The sequence below is a fragment of the Microtus ochrogaster genome, linkage group LG4, assembly GCF_000317375.1.
Source record: "Microtus ochrogaster isolate Prairie Vole_2 linkage group LG4, MicOch1.0, whole genome shotgun sequence".
Lineage (NCBI taxonomy): Eukaryota > Metazoa > Chordata > Mammalia > Rodentia > Cricetidae > Microtus > Microtus ochrogaster.
The window spans coordinates 59198453-59221002 of NC_022030.1; the positions used below are offsets into that span (position 1 = coordinate 59198453).

At 43.7% G+C, this 22550-nt stretch overlaps 2 protein-coding genes across 2 annotated transcripts; both read left to right on the plus strand.

Moving 5' to 3' along the window:
• The first annotated feature begins 2015 nt into the window (after positions 1 to 2015).
• LOC101986399 (olfactory receptor 6B3) lies at positions 2016 to 2954 on the plus strand. Its single transcript, XM_005361674.3, has one exon. It carries the CDS (start codon positions 2016 to 2018, stop codon positions 2952 to 2954), a length of 939 nt encoding a protein of 312 aa, XP_005361731.1.
• Positions 2955 to 17384: 14430 nt separating this feature from the next.
• LOC101986686 (olfactory receptor 6B2-like) lies at positions 17385 to 18320 on the plus strand. Its single transcript, XM_005361675.1, has one exon. It carries the CDS (start codon positions 17385 to 17387, stop codon positions 18318 to 18320), a length of 936 nt encoding a protein of 311 aa, XP_005361732.1.
• Positions 18321 to 22550: the final 4230 nt, after the last annotated feature.

Below are 22550 nucleotides of genomic sequence, written 5' to 3' on the forward strand. Positions count from 1 at the left end.
ATGGGGAGCCACATCCTAACAGTGATCAGTCTGTGGGTATGTGCAGTCCTGGATGTGGACATGAGACACAGCTCCTCCGTCTATAAACAGTATAAACAATCCCATCTGTAGGAGAGTGTTGATGTCCTCACTGAGTTACCTTATGTCTACATCAAAGCCCTCTGTGACCACTTAGCTGGGAAGAAACACAGATACACCCTGGACCGTGTCCAAGGGCAGATATTCAGATCCCAATGGCAGTGGCTATTACTGAACTGACTTAAAGGAGGCTGCATGATGTCCTGGAAGATGTTGAAACACACATTAGCATTTTACAGCAGGGACGACTGCCTCAGTGGCATCAATACTTCCCTAAATTCAAACCTGTCTCTGGGAAACTGGTTTCTAGAAGTTTCCTTGCAGCCAGCTGCTAGCTGATCCCCAGGTGGTGGGGCTATTGCTTCCCAAGCTGCCCACTGTAGTGGGTGGATCTCTGAGAGACTGGGCAACCCCAATAGAGCCTTTTTGGTGTCTATATAGTTTGGAGACAGCCAGACCTTGTCCTGAAAGTCCATACCCAGCCTGCAGGAAACTTGCAAGCCTTTACCATAGGTGCTCATTTGGCCGCCTCCATGTCTGTGCACCACTGGAATGCATGTCCATTCCAGCCACTCTTGAACTGTGTTATTCCCCCGGTCTCAGAGCACTGAGCTCTGTCTACCCTGGAACCCCTCGCAAACCCCCTTAGTTCTTCTAGATGCCCCAGCCCATCCCCTGCTCCCTGTGCCCTCTTCTGAGGCCCCTGAGGAAAATCACTCCACAAATGACAACACTCATCCTGGAAGTTCCTTCGTGTTGTTGTTGCTAGTTTTACTAATCTACAGCTGCCGCATAGTCTCGTAGATGCTGTTTAAAGTCAGAGCAGATGGGTCACAATACAGTACTGGATACACTTCCCATCATCAGGACCAAGAAGGGCCTATGGGTTACCATGATTCTCACCCATCCACCTGCTAATAGGAAGAGCCAAGACAAGGATATGGCACCAACACTTAAGACATAGGTCCTTGGGTTACCCCACCTTATAGTCCCCACAACTCCATTCTTAGATGACCACATTTCACCCAATGCCCCTGGACACATCCAGCTGTGGGACCTCTTTCCCTGAATCTGAATAAAGTGCTACACCCCAGCTCCCTCCCCAGATCTCTATTCTGTGTCCTCCAGGATTACAATCCGGGTCCTGGAGGGGATTGTTCATCGATTTTGAGACTAACCGACCCTGCTGTGACTTGAGGAATTGCCCTAGACCTCCTCTGGCCTCAGTTTGCAGATGTTCACATTCAGCTGGTTTCCCATCAATGTCTTTAGACAGAGTCAAGGTAGGCAGAGATGCTATCAACAACATGTGAAATGTGTGTTGAGGAGTATGAGAAAATATGTATGAATTTCTTCTAGTGTGTGCAGGTTTTCTTGCTAATGTGGGCTGAGGAAGTAATTAATTACACGAGTGAGCCAACTTTGGAGATCTCACTCCATCCCAGACCCCCTAAGCCACTCAAGCAATGCATTCGGGGAGGTGAGGTATGATCCACAATATATATGCCACCAAACAGAGGTAGACCATGGCTTCATCTATACTCATTCTAACTTTTTGTGGAATGGGAACATTGATTAATATTTTTAAGACCTCAGGATAGAGGGGATGGACCCATAAAGAGGGAAAGGAGCAAGGACCTATCTAAATATACCACTCCAGACTGGGACCATATGAACAATATAGACATATTACATCATGATTGCCTGTATTAAGCATATCCTCTCCTTCTGCCTTCCTTATTACTGCCCCCAAACACAAGTGCACAGGTCTTTCCAGTTTAAGACCAAGCAGGAAAATTAATTCCTTTCCCTGTTGCTCACAGGAACCGGGATCGCTGTCTGACTTCCACCTGAGGCTACTGGCTGCTCCCTGTTCTCCCCTCAGCTGACACTTGGCCCTTCCTATTGACCTGTGGATCTTTTGCAGGTGCAGAAGGATGAAGGGAGAGAACATCACCAGGGTCACCACATTCATCCTGCTGGGCTTCCCCACAGCCCCCAGGCTGCAGTACCTGCTCTTCCTCCTCTTCCTGCTCATCTACCTCTTCGTGCTGGTGGAGAACCTGGCCATCATCCTCACTGTCTGGAGCAGCGCCTCTCTCCACAGACCCATGTACTACTTCCTGGGTGTCATGTCCACCTTGGAGATCTGGTATGTTTGTGACATCATGCCCAAGATGATGGACGGCTTCCTCTTGCAGAGGAAACGCATCTCTTTCATTGGATGCATGACTCAGCTCTACTTCTTCAGCTCCCTGGTGTGCACGGAGTGTGTACTCCTGGCTTCCATGGCCTATGACCGCTATGTGGCCATCTGTCATCCCCTGCGCTACCAAGTCATCATGACCACGGGGCTGTGTGTCCAGCTCGTAGCCTTCTCTTTTGCTAGTGGCTTTACAGTCTCGATGATCAAGATCATCTTTATCTCCAGTGCCACCTTCTGTGGCTCCAATGTCTTAAACCACTTCTTCTGTGACATCTCCCCTGTCCTCAAGCTGGCCTGCATGAACTACTCTACAGCAGAGCTGGCGGACTTCATTCTGGCCTTCATCATTCTGGTGTTCCCCCTCATAGCCACCATCCTCTCCTATGGGCACATCACCCTGGCTGTGCTGCGTATCCCTTCAGCCACAGGACGGTGGAGGGCCTTCTCCACCTGTGCCTCCCACCTCACCGTGGTCACCATCTTCTATACAGCCTTGTTTTTTATGTATGTTCGACCCCAGGCCATTGATTCCCGGAGTACGAACAAGCTCATCTCTGTTCTGTATACGGTCATCACACCCATCTTGAACCCCTTGATCTACTGTCTGAGGAACAAAGAGTTTAAAGAAGCCTTAAGAAAGGCCTTGAGCTTGAGTCAAGCACCATCATAGGAGGGAGGGCACCTTCTGATGCCAGAGTATCTCATGATCATGTATCCTTGGTGATGAGGATGTGGGAACACTAGGCATTGCTAGTGCTGAAGATACTTAGAGCATCATTTTCATCCTTTGTGGATTAGACATAACAGACACTGTTTGGATAGTGGTGCCTTTCTATCACCTTCTACATGTGAAGAAATCAGGACTTGGTAAAAATTCAATATATTTCCCTCCCTTTTAAAGTATCATCCAAAATTCTAGAAGACTGTACGCCCTTCAGGGCCGAGAAGATGAGGTCTGCAATCTCAGTAGGTTTCAGTATGTGGAAGTATAAAAATACTGAAAATGGCAAAATGAGCCCCAAGAGTCCCCAAAGCACAGTGTATCTGGGAACTGTGAAAGTCCCCCAGACTTATTGTAACTCACAGGGCACGCTCTGAGAGTGTTCTGGGGAATGAGCTTTAGCCTGTCCCTCCAGACAGCTCTCCTTATGCCCTTCTGCTGCTGAAAAAGTGTGAAGTCTTTCTACTGCTTGATTTGATCAGAGTCAAATGAGGACTATGTCTTACTGATGTTATTGGTTCCTTAAAGCCCACCACAGTGCCTGCTGTCTCTGAACCAATCAGAAAACAGGCTGGGTGTGATGGCTTGTGGCATGGGAAACAGAAGCCTGTGGAGGACAAGAAGATAGAAAACCCACAGGAGCCAGTTGAGGAGAGCCTAGGTGGTGGGGCTCCCACAGTTTAAAGCAGGAGTCAGTGTGGTTTCTGTTGAAAGATGGAGAAGAGGAAAGGAAGTCCAGATAAGCCCTGTGGCAGCAAAGCTCGGAGGCAGGAGGCAGCTAGAGGGTGCAGAGCACAGAGATGCTGATGGGTTTAGAGTTTGGGGTTTGCTAATAAAGGAGATGGTGGGTCAGTATCCCCTGCATACACAAGCCTCACCACTGAAGTATGAAATTTTCTATGGCCTACTTGCAGCTGTTTAGCAGATGGTGGAGAGACTTGCAGGAGATATAGGCCTTTTCAGGGGTGATTAGCAGCCCTGCGACTGAGCAGTGAACAAACTGGTAAGATTGGATGGGCATGGTTTACGGGAGCACTGGGGTTCTGGTAGAGAGAGTACAGAATGGGCTACGTCTCTGTAAAAGGCTGTTTATAAAACATTTATCCTTGTGTTGCTACTATAATAACAAAAGTCATGCTAGTGAGCTCCTCTTTGCTCTGTACACTGCGCTCACACCCGTCTTAGGGAAATAGAGGTTTGTCCCTCCTATAAACTTTTCATAGTGTATATGGAATAAAAACATTCCTTCTGCTTCTTCTAGTTGCTTTTTCTATTCTTTGATAAGATATTTAAACCAAAGCAACTTATCAGGGAAGGTTTATTTGGCTCCCAGTCGTAGGTTATAATCCAGCTCGGCAGAGGAGTCGCAATGACAGGAACCTGAGGCAGCTAGTCACATTGCATGAGCACTCAAAATAGAAAAAGCAAACACTGTGCTCAGCTAGCTTTCTCCTCTTCATATGGTCCAGGACTCAAGCCTAGGGAATGGCGCTGCCCACTTTCTTGTGGTTTACTTCAATGAACTAATCAACATAGTCCCTCTTGTGCATGTACAGAGGTTAAATATTTCCTGACAGGGGTGCCTGGAGGCCTGTCCCTGGACATTCCGGGTCATTGATGATTGACACTAAACGTCACACTATCAAAATCATTGTACAGATTTAAGACAATCCCAATCAAAATTCCAACACCACTGTTCACAGTGATAGAAAATAATCTTAAAATTCATGTGGAAAGACAAAAGGCTTTGGATGGCCAAAGCAATCCTTAGTAAAATGAATAATGCTGGGTGGTTGCCTCCATCAGCCTCAGAGCCGAGGCAGCATGATACTGGCACAAAAATGAACATGCAAACTTACGGAGAATAACAGTGGACCCAGACACTATCATGCATAGCCTTAGTAACCTTTTTGACAAAGATGCCAAAAATATACATTGAAGAAATACATCTTCAACAAATGGTGCTGCAGAAACTGGATATTTACCTGTAGAAGAATGAGGTTAGATCATTGTATCTCACCCTACACAAAAACTAACTTTAAATGGGTCAAGGACTTACTTAATATTAGACCAAAAACTCTGAAACTGTTAGACAACACCTGAAGCCATAGATCTAGGCCACTATTTCTCAACAGAACTCCAGTTAATCAGGAAATAAAAGCAGTTTACCAATGGGTCATTATGAAATTTTCTATACAGCAACCGAAATAACTGAGAGCCTACAGGATACAAAAAAATCTGTAAGCTGCATATCTGATAGAGAATTGATATCTAGGTATACCAAAAAACTTAAAAAAATCAAACAACCCAATTGATAAATGATATAGAGAGAGTTCCGAAAGTATGGCTCATGGCTATAAACATATGAAAAATTGTTCAATGTCACCAACTATCAGAGAAATGCAGAGAGCGAGACTGTCAATGCCCGTATTTCTTTATTCCTGGGCATCTCTTTGGAAGTGGTCCCCAGGAAGACTCCCTGCTTAGGCAATCCTATCTCCAGAGGCCTTCAGAAAGCAGCCCAGAGATGGGTCTCTTGGTTAAATACAGGTTCCACAGGTTGACAACCATGGTCAACTGTAAGAATGGGGTTTGGGGCGTGTACAACATAAACAGCACACAGTCCTGATAATCGGCTGGAAGTCAAGCAAGACACAAGACAGGTGTTTGTCATATCTCTGAAATCTGTGAATGGGACCTCAGTTGACAATGGCTGTTTCATATGTAATTAGTTAAAGAACTCATACTGCAAGTTCATTGTAGATTATCTTGTTGTCTTCAGACAATGACAAGGGTCTTTACAAGAGAGAAACCAGCAGATTTGACACACAAAGGTGAATAGATGAACATAAAGTAGAATGATGCTACTGAAGGTCCAGGGTGCAGAAATCACCAGAGCTGGGAGAGGAAGAAAGAGACCCCTAATCCAGAAGATTGTGGAGACTAAAGGAAGTGGGGAAAGAGGACAGAAAACTGTGGGGAAAACAATCCACAGGGAAGAACTCTGCCAAAACCTGTAGGCTAGGTTTCTGTCCCCCCAGCAGCTTCCAAATAAATAGAGGCTGATATTAATTACTAATGCTTGACCAATAGCTCAGGCTCATTACTAGCTAACTTTTAAATTTATGTTAACCACTATTTTTTATCTATGCATTGCCACATGCATCTCCTGCTCCCTCTGTGTCTGGCTGCCACTCCTCTGACTCTGACCTTTACCCCAGCATCCTTAGATTGGTTGTCCTGCTTATACTTCCTGCCTGGTTACTGGCCAATTAGCCTTTTATATTATTTTTAAAAATTTATTTACTATATGCCCAATCTGAGTTCCCATTCCCTCCTCTCTTCACATTCCCTCCACTTACCCCTGCACTCCAATCCCCATCCACTCCACAGAGAGGGTAAGGCACATTGCTTTGGAGAAGTTCCAAGGCTCTCTCTACTATATGTAAGCTAAGCAAGGTATCCATCCAAAGAGAATAGGTTCACAAAAAACCAGTGCAAGCAGTAGAGACAAATCCTGGTGCCACTGCCAGTGTCCCCTTGGTTCTTCTTTCTATGTGTTGCTTTTATTGGTCAAATAAAGAAGCTGCCTTGGCCTTTTGATAAGACAGCCCTTAGGTGGGTGGAGTAGACAGAACAGAAGGCTGGGAAGAAAGGAAGTGTGGCAGACATAGAAATGGGTTAATCAAGATGTGAGAGTTAGCCAATAAGAGGCTAGAGCTAATGGGCTAGGCAGTGTTTCAAGGAACACAATTTCTGTGTGGTTATTTTGGGTGTAACTAGCTGGGCAGAACAGAACAAGGGGCCCACCCTCTGTATAACATCCCCTCAAGTCTGCTCCAGCCATGAAACTGTCAACTACATTCAGAGGGACTAGTTTGGTCCTATGCTTGTTCCTTCCCAGTCTGGCTGGTGTTGGAACACCCATTAGCTCAGGTAAACTGTTTCAGTGGGTGAACCCATCATGGTCTTGACAACTTTGCTCATATTCTCATTCCTCCCACTCTTCAGCTGGACTTTGGGAGCTCAGTCCAGTGCTCCAATGCGAGTCTCTGCCTCTGTTTTCATTAGTTGCTGGATGAAGTTTCTATGGTGATAGTTAAGGTATTAATCAGTCTAACTACATGGCAAGGCCAGTTTGGGCACCCTCTCTGCTATTGCTTAGGGTCTTAGCTGGGATCATCCTTGTGGATTCCTGGGAATTTCTCTAGAGGCAGGTTTTTTGATAACCCCATAATGGCTCCCTCAATTAAGATCTTGCATTCCTTGCTCTCATCTCTGTCCTTTCTCCATCTCGACTATCCCATTCCCTCAAGATCTCTTCACCTCTCCCCTTCTCCCCTCCTCTTACACTTCTTCCCTTCCTTCTCCCCCATCCTTATGTTCCCAATTTTGTCAGGTGATCTTGTCTGCTTTCAATTTCCAGGTGGATCTATATATGTTTTTCTTAGGGTTCACCTTGTTACTTAGCTTTTCTAGAATCATGAATTATAGGTCCAATATCCTTTGCTTATAGCTAGTATATATCCACTTATGAGTGAGTACTTACCATATTCATCTGTTATCTCACTCATTTGTGTTTTTCTAGTTCTATCCATTTACATGCAAAATTCAAGATGTCATTGTTTTTTGCTGCCGAGTAGTACTCTAATGTGTAAATGTGCCAGATTTTCTTTATCCATTCTTTGGTTGAGGGGCATTTAGATTGTTTCCATGTTCTGGCTATTACAAATAATGTTGCTATAATATAATTGAACATATGTCTTTGTAGTATGATTGAGCATCTTTGGGGTATATGTCCAAGAGTGGTATTGCTGGATCCTAAAGTAGGTTGATTCCCAGTTTTCTGAAAAAACACCATGCTGATTTCTAGTGGTTGTGAAAGTTTGTATTCCAACCAGCAATGGATGAGTGTTTCACTTACTCCACATCCTCTCCAGCATAAGCTATCACTGCTGTTTTTTATCTTAGCCATTCTGACTAGTGTAAGACGGTATCTCTATCTCAGAGTCATTTGATTTGCATTTCCCTATGGCTAAGGATGTTGAACATTTCCGTAAGTGTCTTTTGACCACTTGAGATTCCTCTGTTGAGAATTCTGTTTAGTTCTGTACCCCATTTTTAATTGGGTTATTTGGATTGCTGATGTCTAATTTCTTGAGTTCTTTATATACTTTTGAGATCATACCTCTGTATGATGTGGGGTTAGTGGAGATCTTTTCCCATTCAGTAGGCTGTCTTTTGTCATACTGACTGTGCCCTTTGCTTTACAGAAGCTTCTCAGTTTCAGGAGATCCCATTTATATATTGTTGCTCTCAGTGTCTGTGCTACTGAGGTTATATTTAGAAAGTGGTCTCCTGTGCCCATGCTTTGAAGGCTACTTTCTCCTTTCCCTTCTATCAGGTTTAGTGTAGTCGGATTTATATTGAGGTTTTAATCCATTTGGACTTGAGTTTTGTGCATGGGGATAATAGATCTATTTTCATTCTTCTATATGTTGATATCCAGTTATGCCAGCACCATTTGTTGAAGATGCTTTCTTTTTCCATTGTATATTTTTAGCTTCTTTGTCAAAAATCAGGTGTTCATAGGTGTGTGGATTAATATACATGTCTTCAATTAAATTCCATTGGTTAACCTGTCTGTTTTGTGCCAATAATAAGCTATTTTCATTACTGTAGCTCTATAATAGAGCTGGATGCCTCCAGGAGTTTCTTTATTGTAGAGAATTGTTTTGGCTATTCTGGGTTTTTTGTTTTTCCATATGAAGTTGAGTATTGTTCTTTCAATATCTGTGAAGAATTGTGTTGAGATTTTGATGGGAATTGCATTGAATCTATAGATTGCTTTTGGTGGGATTGCCATTTTACAATATTGATTCTACCTGTCCAAGAACGTGGGAGATCTTCCCATTTTCTGATACCTTCTTCAATTTCTTTCTTCAAAGACTTAAAGTTCTTGTCAAATAGGTCTTATCACCTCCAGATATTTTATGTTATTTTGTGGCTATTGTGAAAGATGATGTTTCTCTGATCTCTTTTTAAGCCCCTTTATCGTTTGTATATAGGAGGGTCACTGGTGTTTTTGAGCTGATCTTGTATCCTTTTGTATCACTGAAGGGATTTATCAGCTATAGGAGTCCCCTGGTAGAGGTTTGGGGGTCACTTATGTATACTATCACATCATCTGCAAGTTGCAAAAGTTGAACTTCTTCCTTTCTAATTTAAATACCCTTGATCTCCTTTTATTGTCTTATTGCTCTGGTCAGAACTTCAAGAACTATGTTGAATAAATATGGAGAGAATGGACAGCCTTGTATTCTTCCTGATTTTAGTAGAATTGCTTTGAATTTCTCTCCATTTAATTTGATGTTGGATGTTGGCTTGCTGTATATTGCTTTTATTATGTTTAGATATATTTCTTGTATCCCTAATCTCTATAAATCCTTAATCATGAAGGGTGTTGAATTTTGTTGAATGCTTTTTCAGCATCTAATGAGATGACCATATGGTTTATTTCTTTCAGTTTATTTATATAATGGATTACATTGATAGATTTTCATATGTTGAACCATCCCTGCATCTCTGGGATGAACTGACTTGATCATGGTAGATGATTTTTTATGTGTTCTTGGATTCAGTTTGCCAATATTTTATTGAATATTTTTCATCTATGTTTATGAGTAAAATTGATCTATAGTTCTCTTTTTTTTGGTTGAGTTTTTATGTGGTTTCAGTATCAGGGTAACTGTAGCCTTATAAAATGTGTTTGGAAATATTCCTTCTGTTTCTTTTATGTAGAAAATTTTGAGGAGTATAGGTATTCGCTCTTCTTGGAAGTTCTTCTAAAATTAACCACATATTCAATAATAAAGCAAACCTCTGCAGATACAAAAAAAAAATGGACTACCCATCTGTATCTTATCGGATTACCAGGGTTTAAAGTTAGAGTTTAACAACAGCACTAATTGCAGAAAGCCTAAAATCTCTTAAAATTTAACAGTGAATTCTTGAACCACCCCTGGGTTGAGGAAGAAATAAAGAAAAAAATTAAAGACTTCCTAGAATTCAGTGAAAATGAAGGCACAACATACCCAAACCTATGGGACACTATGAAAGCAGTGCTAAGAAGAAAGTTCATTGCACTAAGTGCCTACATAAAGAAAGTGGAGAAAGCTCGCAATAGTGACTTAACAGCACATCTGAAAGCTCTATAACAAAAAGAAGCAGATGCACTCAGGAGGAGTAGACCACAGGAAATAATGAAATTGAGGGATGTAATTAATAAAATAGAAACAAAAGAAAAATATAAAGAATCGTTGAGACAAAGAGCTGGTTCTTTGAGAAAATCAACAAGATAGACAACCCTTATCCAAACTAATCAAAAGGCAGTGAGAGAACATCCAAATTAACAAAATCAAAAATGAAAAGGGCACATAACAACAGACACTGAGGAAAGCCAGAGAATCATTAGGTCATACTACAAAAACCTGTACTTCACAAAATTGGAAAACATAAAAGAAATGGACAATTTTCTGGATAGATACCATATACCAAAGTTAAATCAAAATCAGGTGAACAATTTAAATAGACCTATAAACTGTAAGGAAATAGAAGCTGTCATCAAAAGCCTCCCAACCAAAAAGGCCCAGGACCAGATGATTTTAGTGCAGAATTCTTCCAATCAGCTTTTTATTAACAATCAGAGCAATATATTTTCACAATGTACAGTATTATTCCATAGTATTTTCTCCTTTTGTATAATTAAAAAGGAAGTTTTAACCTAAACATAGTAGAACTATATATAACCAAAACCATTATAACATAAGAATTACGGTTACAATATTCAGTCCATTTGTGTTTGGCAAAATTATAGAAAATATTATCTTATCTTGGTGAGTCTAAAGTTCTACATCTAATTTACCTTTTTATCATAACTAAGAAGAGCTATAATTATAACTATCTAGATTTCAACTCCATCAAAGATCCTGAAAGGATAGAATATTATCTGAATAAACAGGAAATGCATAGCAAGTGACTTTCAAAAATTGAGAGACAGTCGCCCAAGTTTCCTCTGTAATGTGGGGCATCTGTCCTTGGCCTATAGGACTAGAATATCTGACAGACTTTTTTGAGGAGCAGGGAGTTTTGAAGGACTGCCCTACCTTGTCTTGGCAAAATTTGGCAGTCACCTTTTTTTGTGTCCTGCTGGTGTAGTTTGGACAGTAATTGTCAGCAATTGAGGCAAGGGCAGTTTCTTTGCCCAAATGGCTACTTTTTACCATAAAGAAAACAAAATCTATATGGAGTTTCTTCAATGCCCATCATCTTCTCTGAAGTAGATTGGTGCTGCCAAGGGCAGATGTGTCTCACTGTCATGAAAAACCTTAGATTATCAAACATATTAAATGTTATATTCTGTAGGTCTTTGAAATGTTTCAAGTCCACTTATATATCTACATATATCTGTGTATGATCTTGAAAACACATGTAATATGACTATAAGTTTGACTAATATAGATAACTATTAATAAGCATTTCTTAATTAAACAGTACATTTTTAAATGAGTTACATAAATACAATATCCCAAACAAAAATAGAAATATTCATATGATAAAAAATAATCTATTTTAAATTTGTATCAATATACCTAATTCCATATCAATGTAAAATATTTTCAGATTAATAATTGGCTTTGGGGGATTAAAGTAGATACAATAATCTATCCTTTTTCCTTATCATTCCTATATTCCACCTTTTCTTTTCAGAACAAGATCCATGAATCTAATTTCCTTTGTTCAGCTTTTTCTCTGACCATTTACAGCAAAAACTTTTAACCAACCTCTCTTAAATGATAGCAAGCATCTATAACCAATATTTTGGGGATGTGGCGTTGTTTTCTCTAGACTACTTCCTATGGTCTGGGGCACTGGCATCATTGGGCACACCTTGAGAAAATCAGGATAATTGTTAAGTCTTGGCTGCTGTGTTCTGTGGGGCAGTCACCTCAGCCAGCAGCCTTGAAGCTCTTCTGAGGAAACTGTAACCAAAGGCATTTTTAAATGCTGGGTCACCTGGGCCATCTATTTTCATTGGTATCTGGTCCCTTGCTCTGAAAATACATTAACTTTTAAAAGTAACATGGATTTCTATATGAATATAAGTATAGACTGTGCATTGTACATAAGTCAGTCAAAGTTGATCTATTTTATATTTGAGAAGGTAAAATATACATCACGTGTCTTATAGTTCTTCTGGGTTTATTTGTTTATGATTGTAGTCAGATTTTTTAGGGGAGGGTCTTCCTTGATAAAACCTTATTTTCCTTAACCTGGAATGAATCCATAGCTTCTCATATTCTGTGGAATAAAAGCATAACCTCTCCCCCAAAGTATCATATCATTTGACTTAAATTTTGAAATCAAGAAAAAATATATATGATGGCTGAATCTAACAGTTTTTATAATCCAGTGTTTCTTAGCAGCAAAAATTCAAAGACAACACAATAAAATACAGGATCCTGACTCTCTGTGTATTTTCCATCTTTACATGGCTTGTTACATTTATTATTACTCTATTACCTTTTTAAGGACTTTCTTTACTCTTTTCCTTCCTATCCCAGGCCTATGCAATTTTTAAACACATTATAACCTGTTTAGAGATTTTTGCCATCCGAATCTGATTTTACTACATATCTGTAACCTTCTCTGTCTGCATGAGGCAAACCCCTAAACTTGCAATGCAGCATGCTGGTAGAGCTTGTGCTGGTAGCTAAGGCTAAGAGAAGGCTCTCTGTACTGACGTTATGTAAGAGGTTGTGGAAACCCAGCATGTGCCTTAGTTCATGGTGTACTGGCAGCTTCCAGGAGATCAAACCCTGTGACCAGCAAGAGAGATACAAGACTAGAAAGCCAAGTTTGATTCAGTTTTTGTGTTCAGAACTATCTAAAGCCTTGTCAGTTTCTATGTGGATCTACATCAGACAGTGGTCACCATTTGAAGGTGGAAGTTTCTGTTCCCCCAGCAGCTCCTGAATAAATACACTGAGGCTTATATTAATTACAAATGCTCAGCCAATAGCTCAGGCTTATTACTAGCTAACCTTTACAGTTATGCTAACCCATATTTTACATCTCTGCTTTACCATGTGGAGGAATCATCTGCTGCTCTCTCTCTCTCTCTGTGTCTGACTTGCAACTCTTCTGACTCTGTGCTCTTCATCCCAGCATCATTAGTTTGGTTATTCTGTCAATACTTCTTCCTGGCTACCAGCCAATCAGATTTTTATTAACAATGAAAGCAACACATTTCAAGGTGTACAGGATTATTCCACAGTGAAAATCCTCCAGGGAGGAATCAAGATGCATGAGCTGAGGAAAGACGGGAGAGAACAGAGTGGTCAGGATAACTGAGGCATGAGGATGAGTCTTGGGAGCAGAAGGTCAGTTGAATCAATCAGTGAATCCATCAGATCCTTGCATACATGTGATATCCCAGGGCTCTTGACATGAGTTGAGATCTCTTGTGATATCCAGTACCTCTGACGCTTTATGGTTCCCAAGGGCTCAACAGAGCCACCTCTGTGTTTCCCCATCCCCTTCTTTGTCCACCTTGCTCATACAGGCCTGGCTTCCTACTGAGTTCCAGCCTGGCTCTTAACACAAGCCCTTGCATAATTGTTGAGCCCAGGACCACAGGTGACACAGGGACCCTCTATACAGTGCTCCTCCAGTGCGGAGCATAGCAGCTAGGCAGACATTCAGGTGGGGAGGGAACCAGTGAAGCCAATACACTCCACAGGTTGACAGGCATAGGCAGTATCAGGGGCAGCCTGCCCCAGAGGCCCTAACGCAGCTCATTACCAGTGTGGGCAGCTTCATCAGCTGCAGGGGGTAATTGGGCCCAGGAGACACTGGGCTCCAGCTAAAAAGTCATAGAAGTTCCTCCCTATACTTGAAGATCCCATGCCCTAAGAATCTGTCTGAAACTCATCCAGCCACTGTGGCCTGCCTGGGAGTCACCAGCCAGGAAGGGGCTCCTCCGTGTTCCCAAAGTCTGTCCAAGTGAGGCTTCCAGAGCCCCAGGTAGGATGAGTGCTACTCAAGCCTAGATGGACCCGTGCTGTGATTTTTGAGTGTGTTGTATAATGTGTGTCATAGAGGATCTATGTGTGCAGTGAGGACAGACCTCACCTGCATGTCCACACTGAGGCTGGGGCAGGATTCACCTGCGCGGTCACAGCACCCAGCATGAGGGCTCACAGTACTGCATCAAAGGGTGTGGCGTCTGTAAGTGCTATGCTGAGTGGTCATCTTTGGACACTGCAGCGAGTGTGTACTGATGAACACCGTGTGAGTACGCATCTGTGAGCGCTGTGTCCAGTGTGTATAGATTAGTAGTGTGCTTAGTCTGATGTGTCCCTGTCCAGGATTTCTGTGCTAAGTGTATGTTGATGAGTCCTGTGTTGAGTAAGCACTGATAGATGTTGGTTGGCTAGGAATCAATGGGAGCTGTGTTGAGTATGGATCTGTGAGAATTGTGCTGAGTGCATATTTGGAGGTCCATGCTGAAGGCATAGTCTGGGGGTGCTGTGCTATGTCCTCCCATCTAGCAGCACACAGTCCGAGTCAGCGTCCTCACTGCATGGAGCACATCAGAGCACATCTGCTCCCCACCATGGCTAGGTCCTGTGCACTGGTTCTGCCAGATAGAAGGATAGCCTCTGAGCTCACGACTACAGGCTGACACGAGGCAGGAACCTCTTCCTTTCCTCTCTTGGTTTCTTGCATGGACATAAGTTTGTACTATACCATGCAGGGGCATTCAGTCTGAGGGAACCGGTACACCTGGCTTGTGATGAGAGAAACTCTGACTCCTCATCAGTACCCATGGGGCCGTCTAGTCTGCACAAAAGCCATGAAATGCAGCACGAAAATGCAGTCATCCATGGAGTATTCCACACATGGGCTCGTCTGTGTCCCGGTCCACTCCTCTCCTCAAGATCATTAAGGAGTATAGCCTAGATCTTAACACAATGGGTATATATTCTCTCACAATTCAAAATAACAAGGTCAAATTCAAGTGGAAATTAGGGCAGGAATGGACATGAAAACCAAGAGGTGGAAACTGCACCATGCGGGTACAGCTGTGAAGAGGTGCCTGAGCCACCCCAAACTCTGACAGCCATCAGCCTTCAGGAAGGTGAACCAAGCATCTACAGATTTCTGTAAGTCTATACTTATTCTGAAATAGAAAGTTTGTTTGCAAGCGCACACAACCACGACCAATGTTCTGGTGAATCGAGGATGCAGCTCTAAAGGGGCTCAATTTGCAGACCAAGGTCTTCTCCATCCCATGGACCCATTGTTAGTTATCCCACCCACAGTGATGGGGAGCCACATCCTAACAGTGAGCACAGTCTGTGGGTATGTGCAGTCATGGTTGGGGACGTGAGACACAGCTCCCCCAGTCTATAAACAGTATAAACAGTCCCCGTCTGTAGGAGAATGATGATGCCCTCCACTGAGTTTGTATACATCAAAGCCCTCTGTGACAACATAGCTGGGAAGAAACACAGACACACCCTGGACTGTGTCCAAGACTAGATGTTAATATCCCAGAGGCAGTGGCCACTGAACTGAACTTAAAGGAGTTCGAATAATGTCCTTGGAGATGTTGAAACACACACTAGCAATTTACAGCAGGGATGACTGCCTTAATGGCATCAAAAATGACCCTAAATTCAAACCTGTCTCTGAGAACTTGATTTCTATAAAGTTCCTTGAAGGCAGCTGCCAGTTGATCAATAGTTAGAGGAGCTATCACTTCCCAACCCATCCACTGTGGTGGGTAGATTTTTGAGAGCTTGTGCTAACTCTACAGAGCCTTCTTTGGCGTCTGTTTATTTTGTGGACAGCTAGACTTCATGCTGAAACACACTACTCAGCCTGCAGTAACTTTACCATGGGTGTTCATTTGGCCACCTCCATGTCTGTGCCCCGCTGGAATGCATGTCCACTCCAGCCACTCTTGGGCTGTGTCATTCCCCTAGTATCAGAGCACTGAGCTCTGTCTACCCTGATGTCCCTGTTCACCTCCAGCAGTGCTTCTAAATGCACCCCAGTCTATCCCCTGCTCCCTTGTGCCCTCCTCCAGAGGCCCCAAAGTAAATCACTTCACAAATGGCATGCTCCCTCTGTTAGATTCTTTGGTCCACACATGCCAATCTATTCTCCCAAATGCTGTTTAAAATCAGGTATAAGGGTCACCACACGGACTTGGATTCTCTCTAGTTTCCACCATCAGAGACAGGACAAGTCCTATGAGTTCCCCTAATTATCACCCATCCACCTGCCAATAGGAATAGCTGGAGATGGCACCAGCACTCAGCCCATAGGCCCTCTGGTGAACCCCATTCCACTGTGCCCACAAATCCATCCTTAGATGTTCTCTCTTCACTGAACGCTCCTAGACACATCCAGCTATGGGACCTCCCTCCTTGAATCTGAATGGGTGCTACCCCCCATATCCCTCACCAGCTCCCTATTCTGTGTCCTCTCCAGGATTACACTCATGGTCTTGGAGGGGATCATTCACCTGTTGTGAGACAAACCTTCTGAGCTGTGCCCTCAGAGACTGCCCTGGGTCTCCTCTGGGTGCATCATCCGCATGGTCAAGTGAAGCTGGCTTCCCAGTCATCACTTTGATCTGAGGCCAAGGAAGGCAGGGATGCTATCTATAACAGGGGGAATGTGCGTCAAGGAGTGTGAGCAAATCTGTGTTCTTCGTGTTTGTGTCCTTCGTGTGTGTGTGTGTGTGTGTGTGTGTGTGTGTGTGTGTGTGTGTGTTCATGCTAATGTGGGCTTAGTAAAGCAATCACACAGGCAAGCCAAATCTGAATATCTCACTCAATCTCAGGATCCCCTAATGCCTATGACATTACACACATGCATTCTGGGAGGAAGGCCACAGCCTCATCAATACTCACTCACACTTCCAGGGTAGAAACATAAACTAATGTTCTTTGAACCACTCAAGGATTAGATCCAGGGTAGAGGGAATGGACTCATTAAAATGATAAGAGGCATAGACCCCTCTACATATAGCACTCTAGACTGGGGCCACTATCACAATATAGATATCTTATATCCTGATACTTCAACTCCATGCCCCTTCTTCATAAGGCACCCAAACTGAAGTGCACAGGTCTTTCCAGTTTAAGACTGGGCAGGAAAATTAATTTCTTTCCCTGCTGCTCACAGCAGGGACCAGGATCGCTGTCTGACTTCCACCTGAGGCTATTGACTGCTCCCTGTTCTCCCCTCAGCTGACACTTGGCCCTTCCTATTGGCCTGTGGATCTTTTGCAGCTGCAGAAGGATGAGGGGGGAGAACATCACCAAGGTCAGCATGTTCATCCTGCTGGGCTTCCCCACAGCCCCCAGGCTGCAGTACCTGCTCTTCCTCCTCTTCCTGCTTGCCTACCTCTTTGTGCTGGTGGAGAACCTGGCCATCATCCTCACTGTCTGGAGCAGCGCCTCTCTCCACAGGCCCATGTACTACTTCCTGGGTTCCTTGTCTTTCCTAGAGATCTGGTATGTGTCAGACATCATCCCCAAGATGCTAGACGGTTTCCTCCTGCAGAGGAAACACATCTCTTTTACTGGTTGCATGACTCAGCTCTACTTCTTCATCTCCCTGGTGTGCTCGGAGTGTGTACTCCTGGCTTCCATGGCCTACGACCGCTATGTGGCCATCTGCCATCCCCTGCGCTATCAGGTCATCATGACCACGGGGCTGTGTGTCCAGCTCATGGCCTTCTCTTTTGCAAGTGCTTTCACAGTCTCTGTGATCAAGGTCTACTTTATCTCCAGCGCCACCTTCTGTGGCTCCAACGTCTTGAACCACTTCTTCTGTGACATCTCTCCCATCCTCAAGCTGGCCTGCACTGACTTCTCTACAGCAGAGCTGGTGGACTTCATTCTGGCCTTCATCATTCTGGTGTTCCCCCTCATAGCCACCATCCTCTCCTATGGGCACATCACCCTGGCTGTGCTGCGTATCCCTTCGGCCACAGGACGGTGGAGGGCCTTCTCCACCTGTGCCTCCCACCTCACCGTGGTCACCTTCTTCTACATGGCCATGCTTTTTATATGTGTGAGGCCACAGGCCATCGATACCCGAAGCTCCAATAAGCTCATCTCTGCTGTGTACACTGTCCTCACACCCATATTAAACCCATTGATTTATTGCTTAAGAAACAAGGAGTTTAAGGATGCCCTGAGAAGGACGCTGGGATTGGGTCACACTCTATAGTAGACCATTACGTGCTCTAGAAATTAATTTGTTGTGGAAAAAGTTTCTTGTATAGCACCTAATGTTCTTTCAATTTTTTTTTTATAAAATTTGGTACAAACATTGGGCTAGCTACAGTATTGAGTCTTCATCCAAATATGTTTCCTCAGTGTAGCTCAGGTAACTTGCTACTACATAGATCAGGTGTTAGAGTCCACCCCTACTGAGCCCCTCTACCTTAGAAGAACCACTACGGTGGTTTCTAGGGCCAGAGAGTAGCCTGGGTGTTTTGAAGGTTTTATGAATGTAATCACGCAGCACTTAACACTTTCACGTTCTACTTTGGTTCCGCATCATACATTTGGGTCTTCCTGTCTTTGATGGTAGCAATGAGTCACGAGTTGTTGCTCATAGTATCCAAATGTATGTCAGCATGAAGTTCTATGTTTTGTTATTAGCTGACGGTATTGTGGATGCTATCAGGATGGTAATGTTGGTATATGCAATCCAGGCAGTCTTTTGTACTGATATCCATGCAGCTTGGTGAGCTACACAGAACTGTATCTAAGCCAGACCTAGTTACATATAGGAACCTGAAGAAACTCAAGATATGTGTGTAGCCAGCTTGAGTAGAAACTGAAAAACAGTTTTCTAACCTCTATGTGCCAGGTCCAATAGGTTGTGTTGCTTATATGCTTCAGTTCAGCCTTTCTTCTGGGCTCCAAAGTTACCTCAATGTGGCTTAAATCCGCATCCTCCAAATATCCCATTTTCCTGCTTTCTTTCCCCTTACTATGATAAAACGCTTTGAGGAATGTAGGTTTGCGTGACTCATAATTTCAGGTTACAGCCCATCATTGCAAAGACGTCAAGGCAGCAGGGACAGGAAGCAACTAGACACTGCCACTGTACAGAGCAGACAGAGAAGGAATGCATGTATGTTTGTGTTCATCTCATTTCCTCCCTTTTATAGTTTAAGATGCAAACCTAAGACACGACCACAACTCAGCCTGATGTAGAGACCCCTTCTCAAGACTCCCATCCAAGGTGACTCAACCTTGTGTGAAGTTAGCAGTTGAGACTAACCATTACCTACATAAAGGATGGCATTTTAATAACTTACATCCATTAGTGTGCAGACACCCCACGCGAAATGCTGTCTTCCTGGGTGACAGGTCTCACAAACTTAATGCTACTTTGGAGCTATACCAGGACACTGGGAACAGTCACCTCACCGTTTGTCTGTAATCTCAATGGCTGTCGTGTTCCCCAACTTCGCAGACTTGGGGTTTTAGGAAGAAAGATTTAAGATCTCAGTCACTGAGCCCTCTGTGGGGCCAAGTTTATGCATCCTTTCAGATATCAAGTTTGTTGTTTTGTCCAAATCGGGAGCACAAATTCTGCTTATTAAGTAGACCATTCTCACCGAGGAGGCTTGGAACAGAGAGGTGGAAAGCACAGCTTTATTTCTCAATGTCAGCCATGGCAGATGCAGCACAAAACCCTGCCTTGATGTTGATTGATGCATGCAAGCCTCATTTTAATGGTGGCAAGGTGACACTGAGGCAAAGGAGAGGAGTTTGTCCTCCTGGGGTTGTTCCGATGACAGTTCCACCGTGCCTGGGAAGTTCTGTCCCCCCTACAGGTCGGTATTGCAGTTCCTCCACAGCTGTAAGTGTGTGGACATTTGCTGATTTGTCCCTAAGGATTATGACAAATGAGTGCAGGAAGCTTCATGGCTGGGCTGCCTTGGGTCCTGAAAGGTTTGCCTTTGCTATTAACTTACCTGGGGACTGAGGGTCCAGTCCACCTGACAGCCTCCTTCTGAGTCTTTAGCACAGGATGCAACATGGGAATATATGGCTGCGGACTGTCTAGCAGAATATGTCACACAGCTACACCATGGGCCTCTGCTTCTGATTCTACACTTGCTCAATCGATGGCTTCTCTATCATCAGGCAGGGTCCTGTTGGCAGCTGTGCCTTAGACAAAGACTCCTTAGATACATTCCACTCATGATTTCTTTATGCATTTTTACACAACCTCCGGAACATAGTTACATAATAGGTACACAAACCAAGTATTTGGTGATATAAAGCATAAATAAGTTTATTTTTTTAATCTTGGTATTAAAGAATCCCCCCATTTATTAAAGAAAGGAACAGACTTGTATATTTAATCACAAAGATGAACTTATTTATTTTTACACAAGGAATGAAATCTTGATTGAATATTAAGTACTGAAGGACATAAAGATTCTTCAACTGATTCAGTTGATTGATATCTTTATTTATAATTTTCAATTTCTGAGAATGCAGCTTCACATAAATAAGTAGGGACAAAATGGCAGAAGTCACACTTAGCACCTTTCCATAAACTGTTGGAGGAAATTCTTGGTTTCAAGACAAAATCATCTCAACACTTCTCGTGAAACTCAAATCAGTGACTCAAACAGCAATTTTATAAATAAACATTCTAACTCAATACAATAGAAAGATAACACTAATTTGATTCTTACAAGCTGAGGAATAACAGTAGGAATACATTAAAAGTCTTTGTGTACCATAATTAAAACATTGCATGTCTAAGAGGGCAGGAAAGTGTGCTCTGGCAGGAAAAACACTGCAGTTCATAACATATTGGGGTCTGGAACCTGAGCCTGGTGTTTCTTTGGTGTTGTATGGCATGAGCACATACACAGTACATGGTATTCGTGTTGTGTTCAGAAGGAAGGATGCAGGGAGGCCATGTGATTCAACCCAGGCCAGAGCTGTCAGCCACTCTGCGTTCACTGGCCCTTTAATTTGTGCTTAGTTCTTTGTCATACATGTTCAGTAACTTTGGTCTTTCGTGATCTCCATGCTTGGTTGTAGAAGTTTGTCTCATAGAGAACTTACGAGAGAATGAAGAATTCTGTAAGATAGCAGTCTAGCTTCTGAGACAGACACCCAGGCTGGAGTTGGAGAGTGCAATAGTCAGATGCTCAGGCATGTGGGGAGACAGCAAAGAAAGGCCACAGGCTCCAGAGGCTAAAGGGCAAGGACAGCCTGCTCCACAGGCCCCGATCCAGCTCATTACTAGTGTGGGCAGCTTCGTCAGCTGCAGGGGGTAATTGGGCCCAGGAGACACTGGGCTCCAGCTAAAAAGCTATAGCAGTTCCTCCCTATACTTGAAGATCCCATGCCCTAAGAATCTGTCTGAAGCTCATCCAGCCACTGTGGCCAGCCTGGGAGTCACTAGCCAGGAAGGGGCTCCTCCTTGTTCCCAAAGTCTGTCCAAGTGAGGCTTCCACACTCCCAGGTAGGATGAGTGCTTCTCAAGCCTAGATGGACCCGTGCTGTGATTTTAGAGTGTGTTGTATAATGTGCTTCATAGAGGATCTATGTGTGAGACAGAGACCTCACCTGCATGTCCACGCTGAGGCTGGGCAGGATTCACCTGTGCGGTCACAGCACCCAGCATGAGGGCTCACAGTACTGCATCAAAGTGTGTGGTGTCTGTAAGTGCTATGCTGAGTGGTCATCTTTGGACACTGCAGCGAGTGTGTATTGATGAACACCGTGTGAGTACGCATCTGTGAGCGCTGTGTCCAGTGTGTATAGATTAGTAGTGCGCTTAGTCTGATGTGTCCCTGTCCAGGATTTCTGTGCTAAGTGTATGTTGATGAGTCCTGTGTTGAGCAAGCATTAATAGGTGTTGGTTGGCTAAGAATCAATCAATGTTGTGTTGAGTATGGATCTGTGAGAATTGTGCTGAGTGCATATTTGGAGGTCCATGCTGAAGGCATAGTCTGGGGTGCTGTGCTATGTCCTCCCATCTAGCAGCACACAATCTGAGTCAGTGATCTCACTGCACTGAGCACATCAGAGTACATCTGCTCCCCTCCATGGCTAGGTCCTGTGCACTGGTTCAGATAGGAGGGTATCCTCTGATCTCACAACTACAGGCTGACATGGGGCAGGACCCTCCCACAGACTCCCATGGCACCTCCAGGCTGCAGAAATCTTCCTGTCCTCTCTTGGTTTCTTGCATGGACTTGAGTTTGAACTCTGTCCATGCAAAGACATTCAGTCTGAGGCACCTGACAGACTTGGCTCGGGATGAGAGAACCCCTGGCTCCTCATCAGAACCGAGGTAGTCCCTCAGTCTCCACAAGAACTATTAAATCCAACATGGAAATGCATTCTCAGACAGTGGGGACCTCAGATCAGTGGGGACAAGGGAGCCAACAGGTGATAGTCACACTAAGTG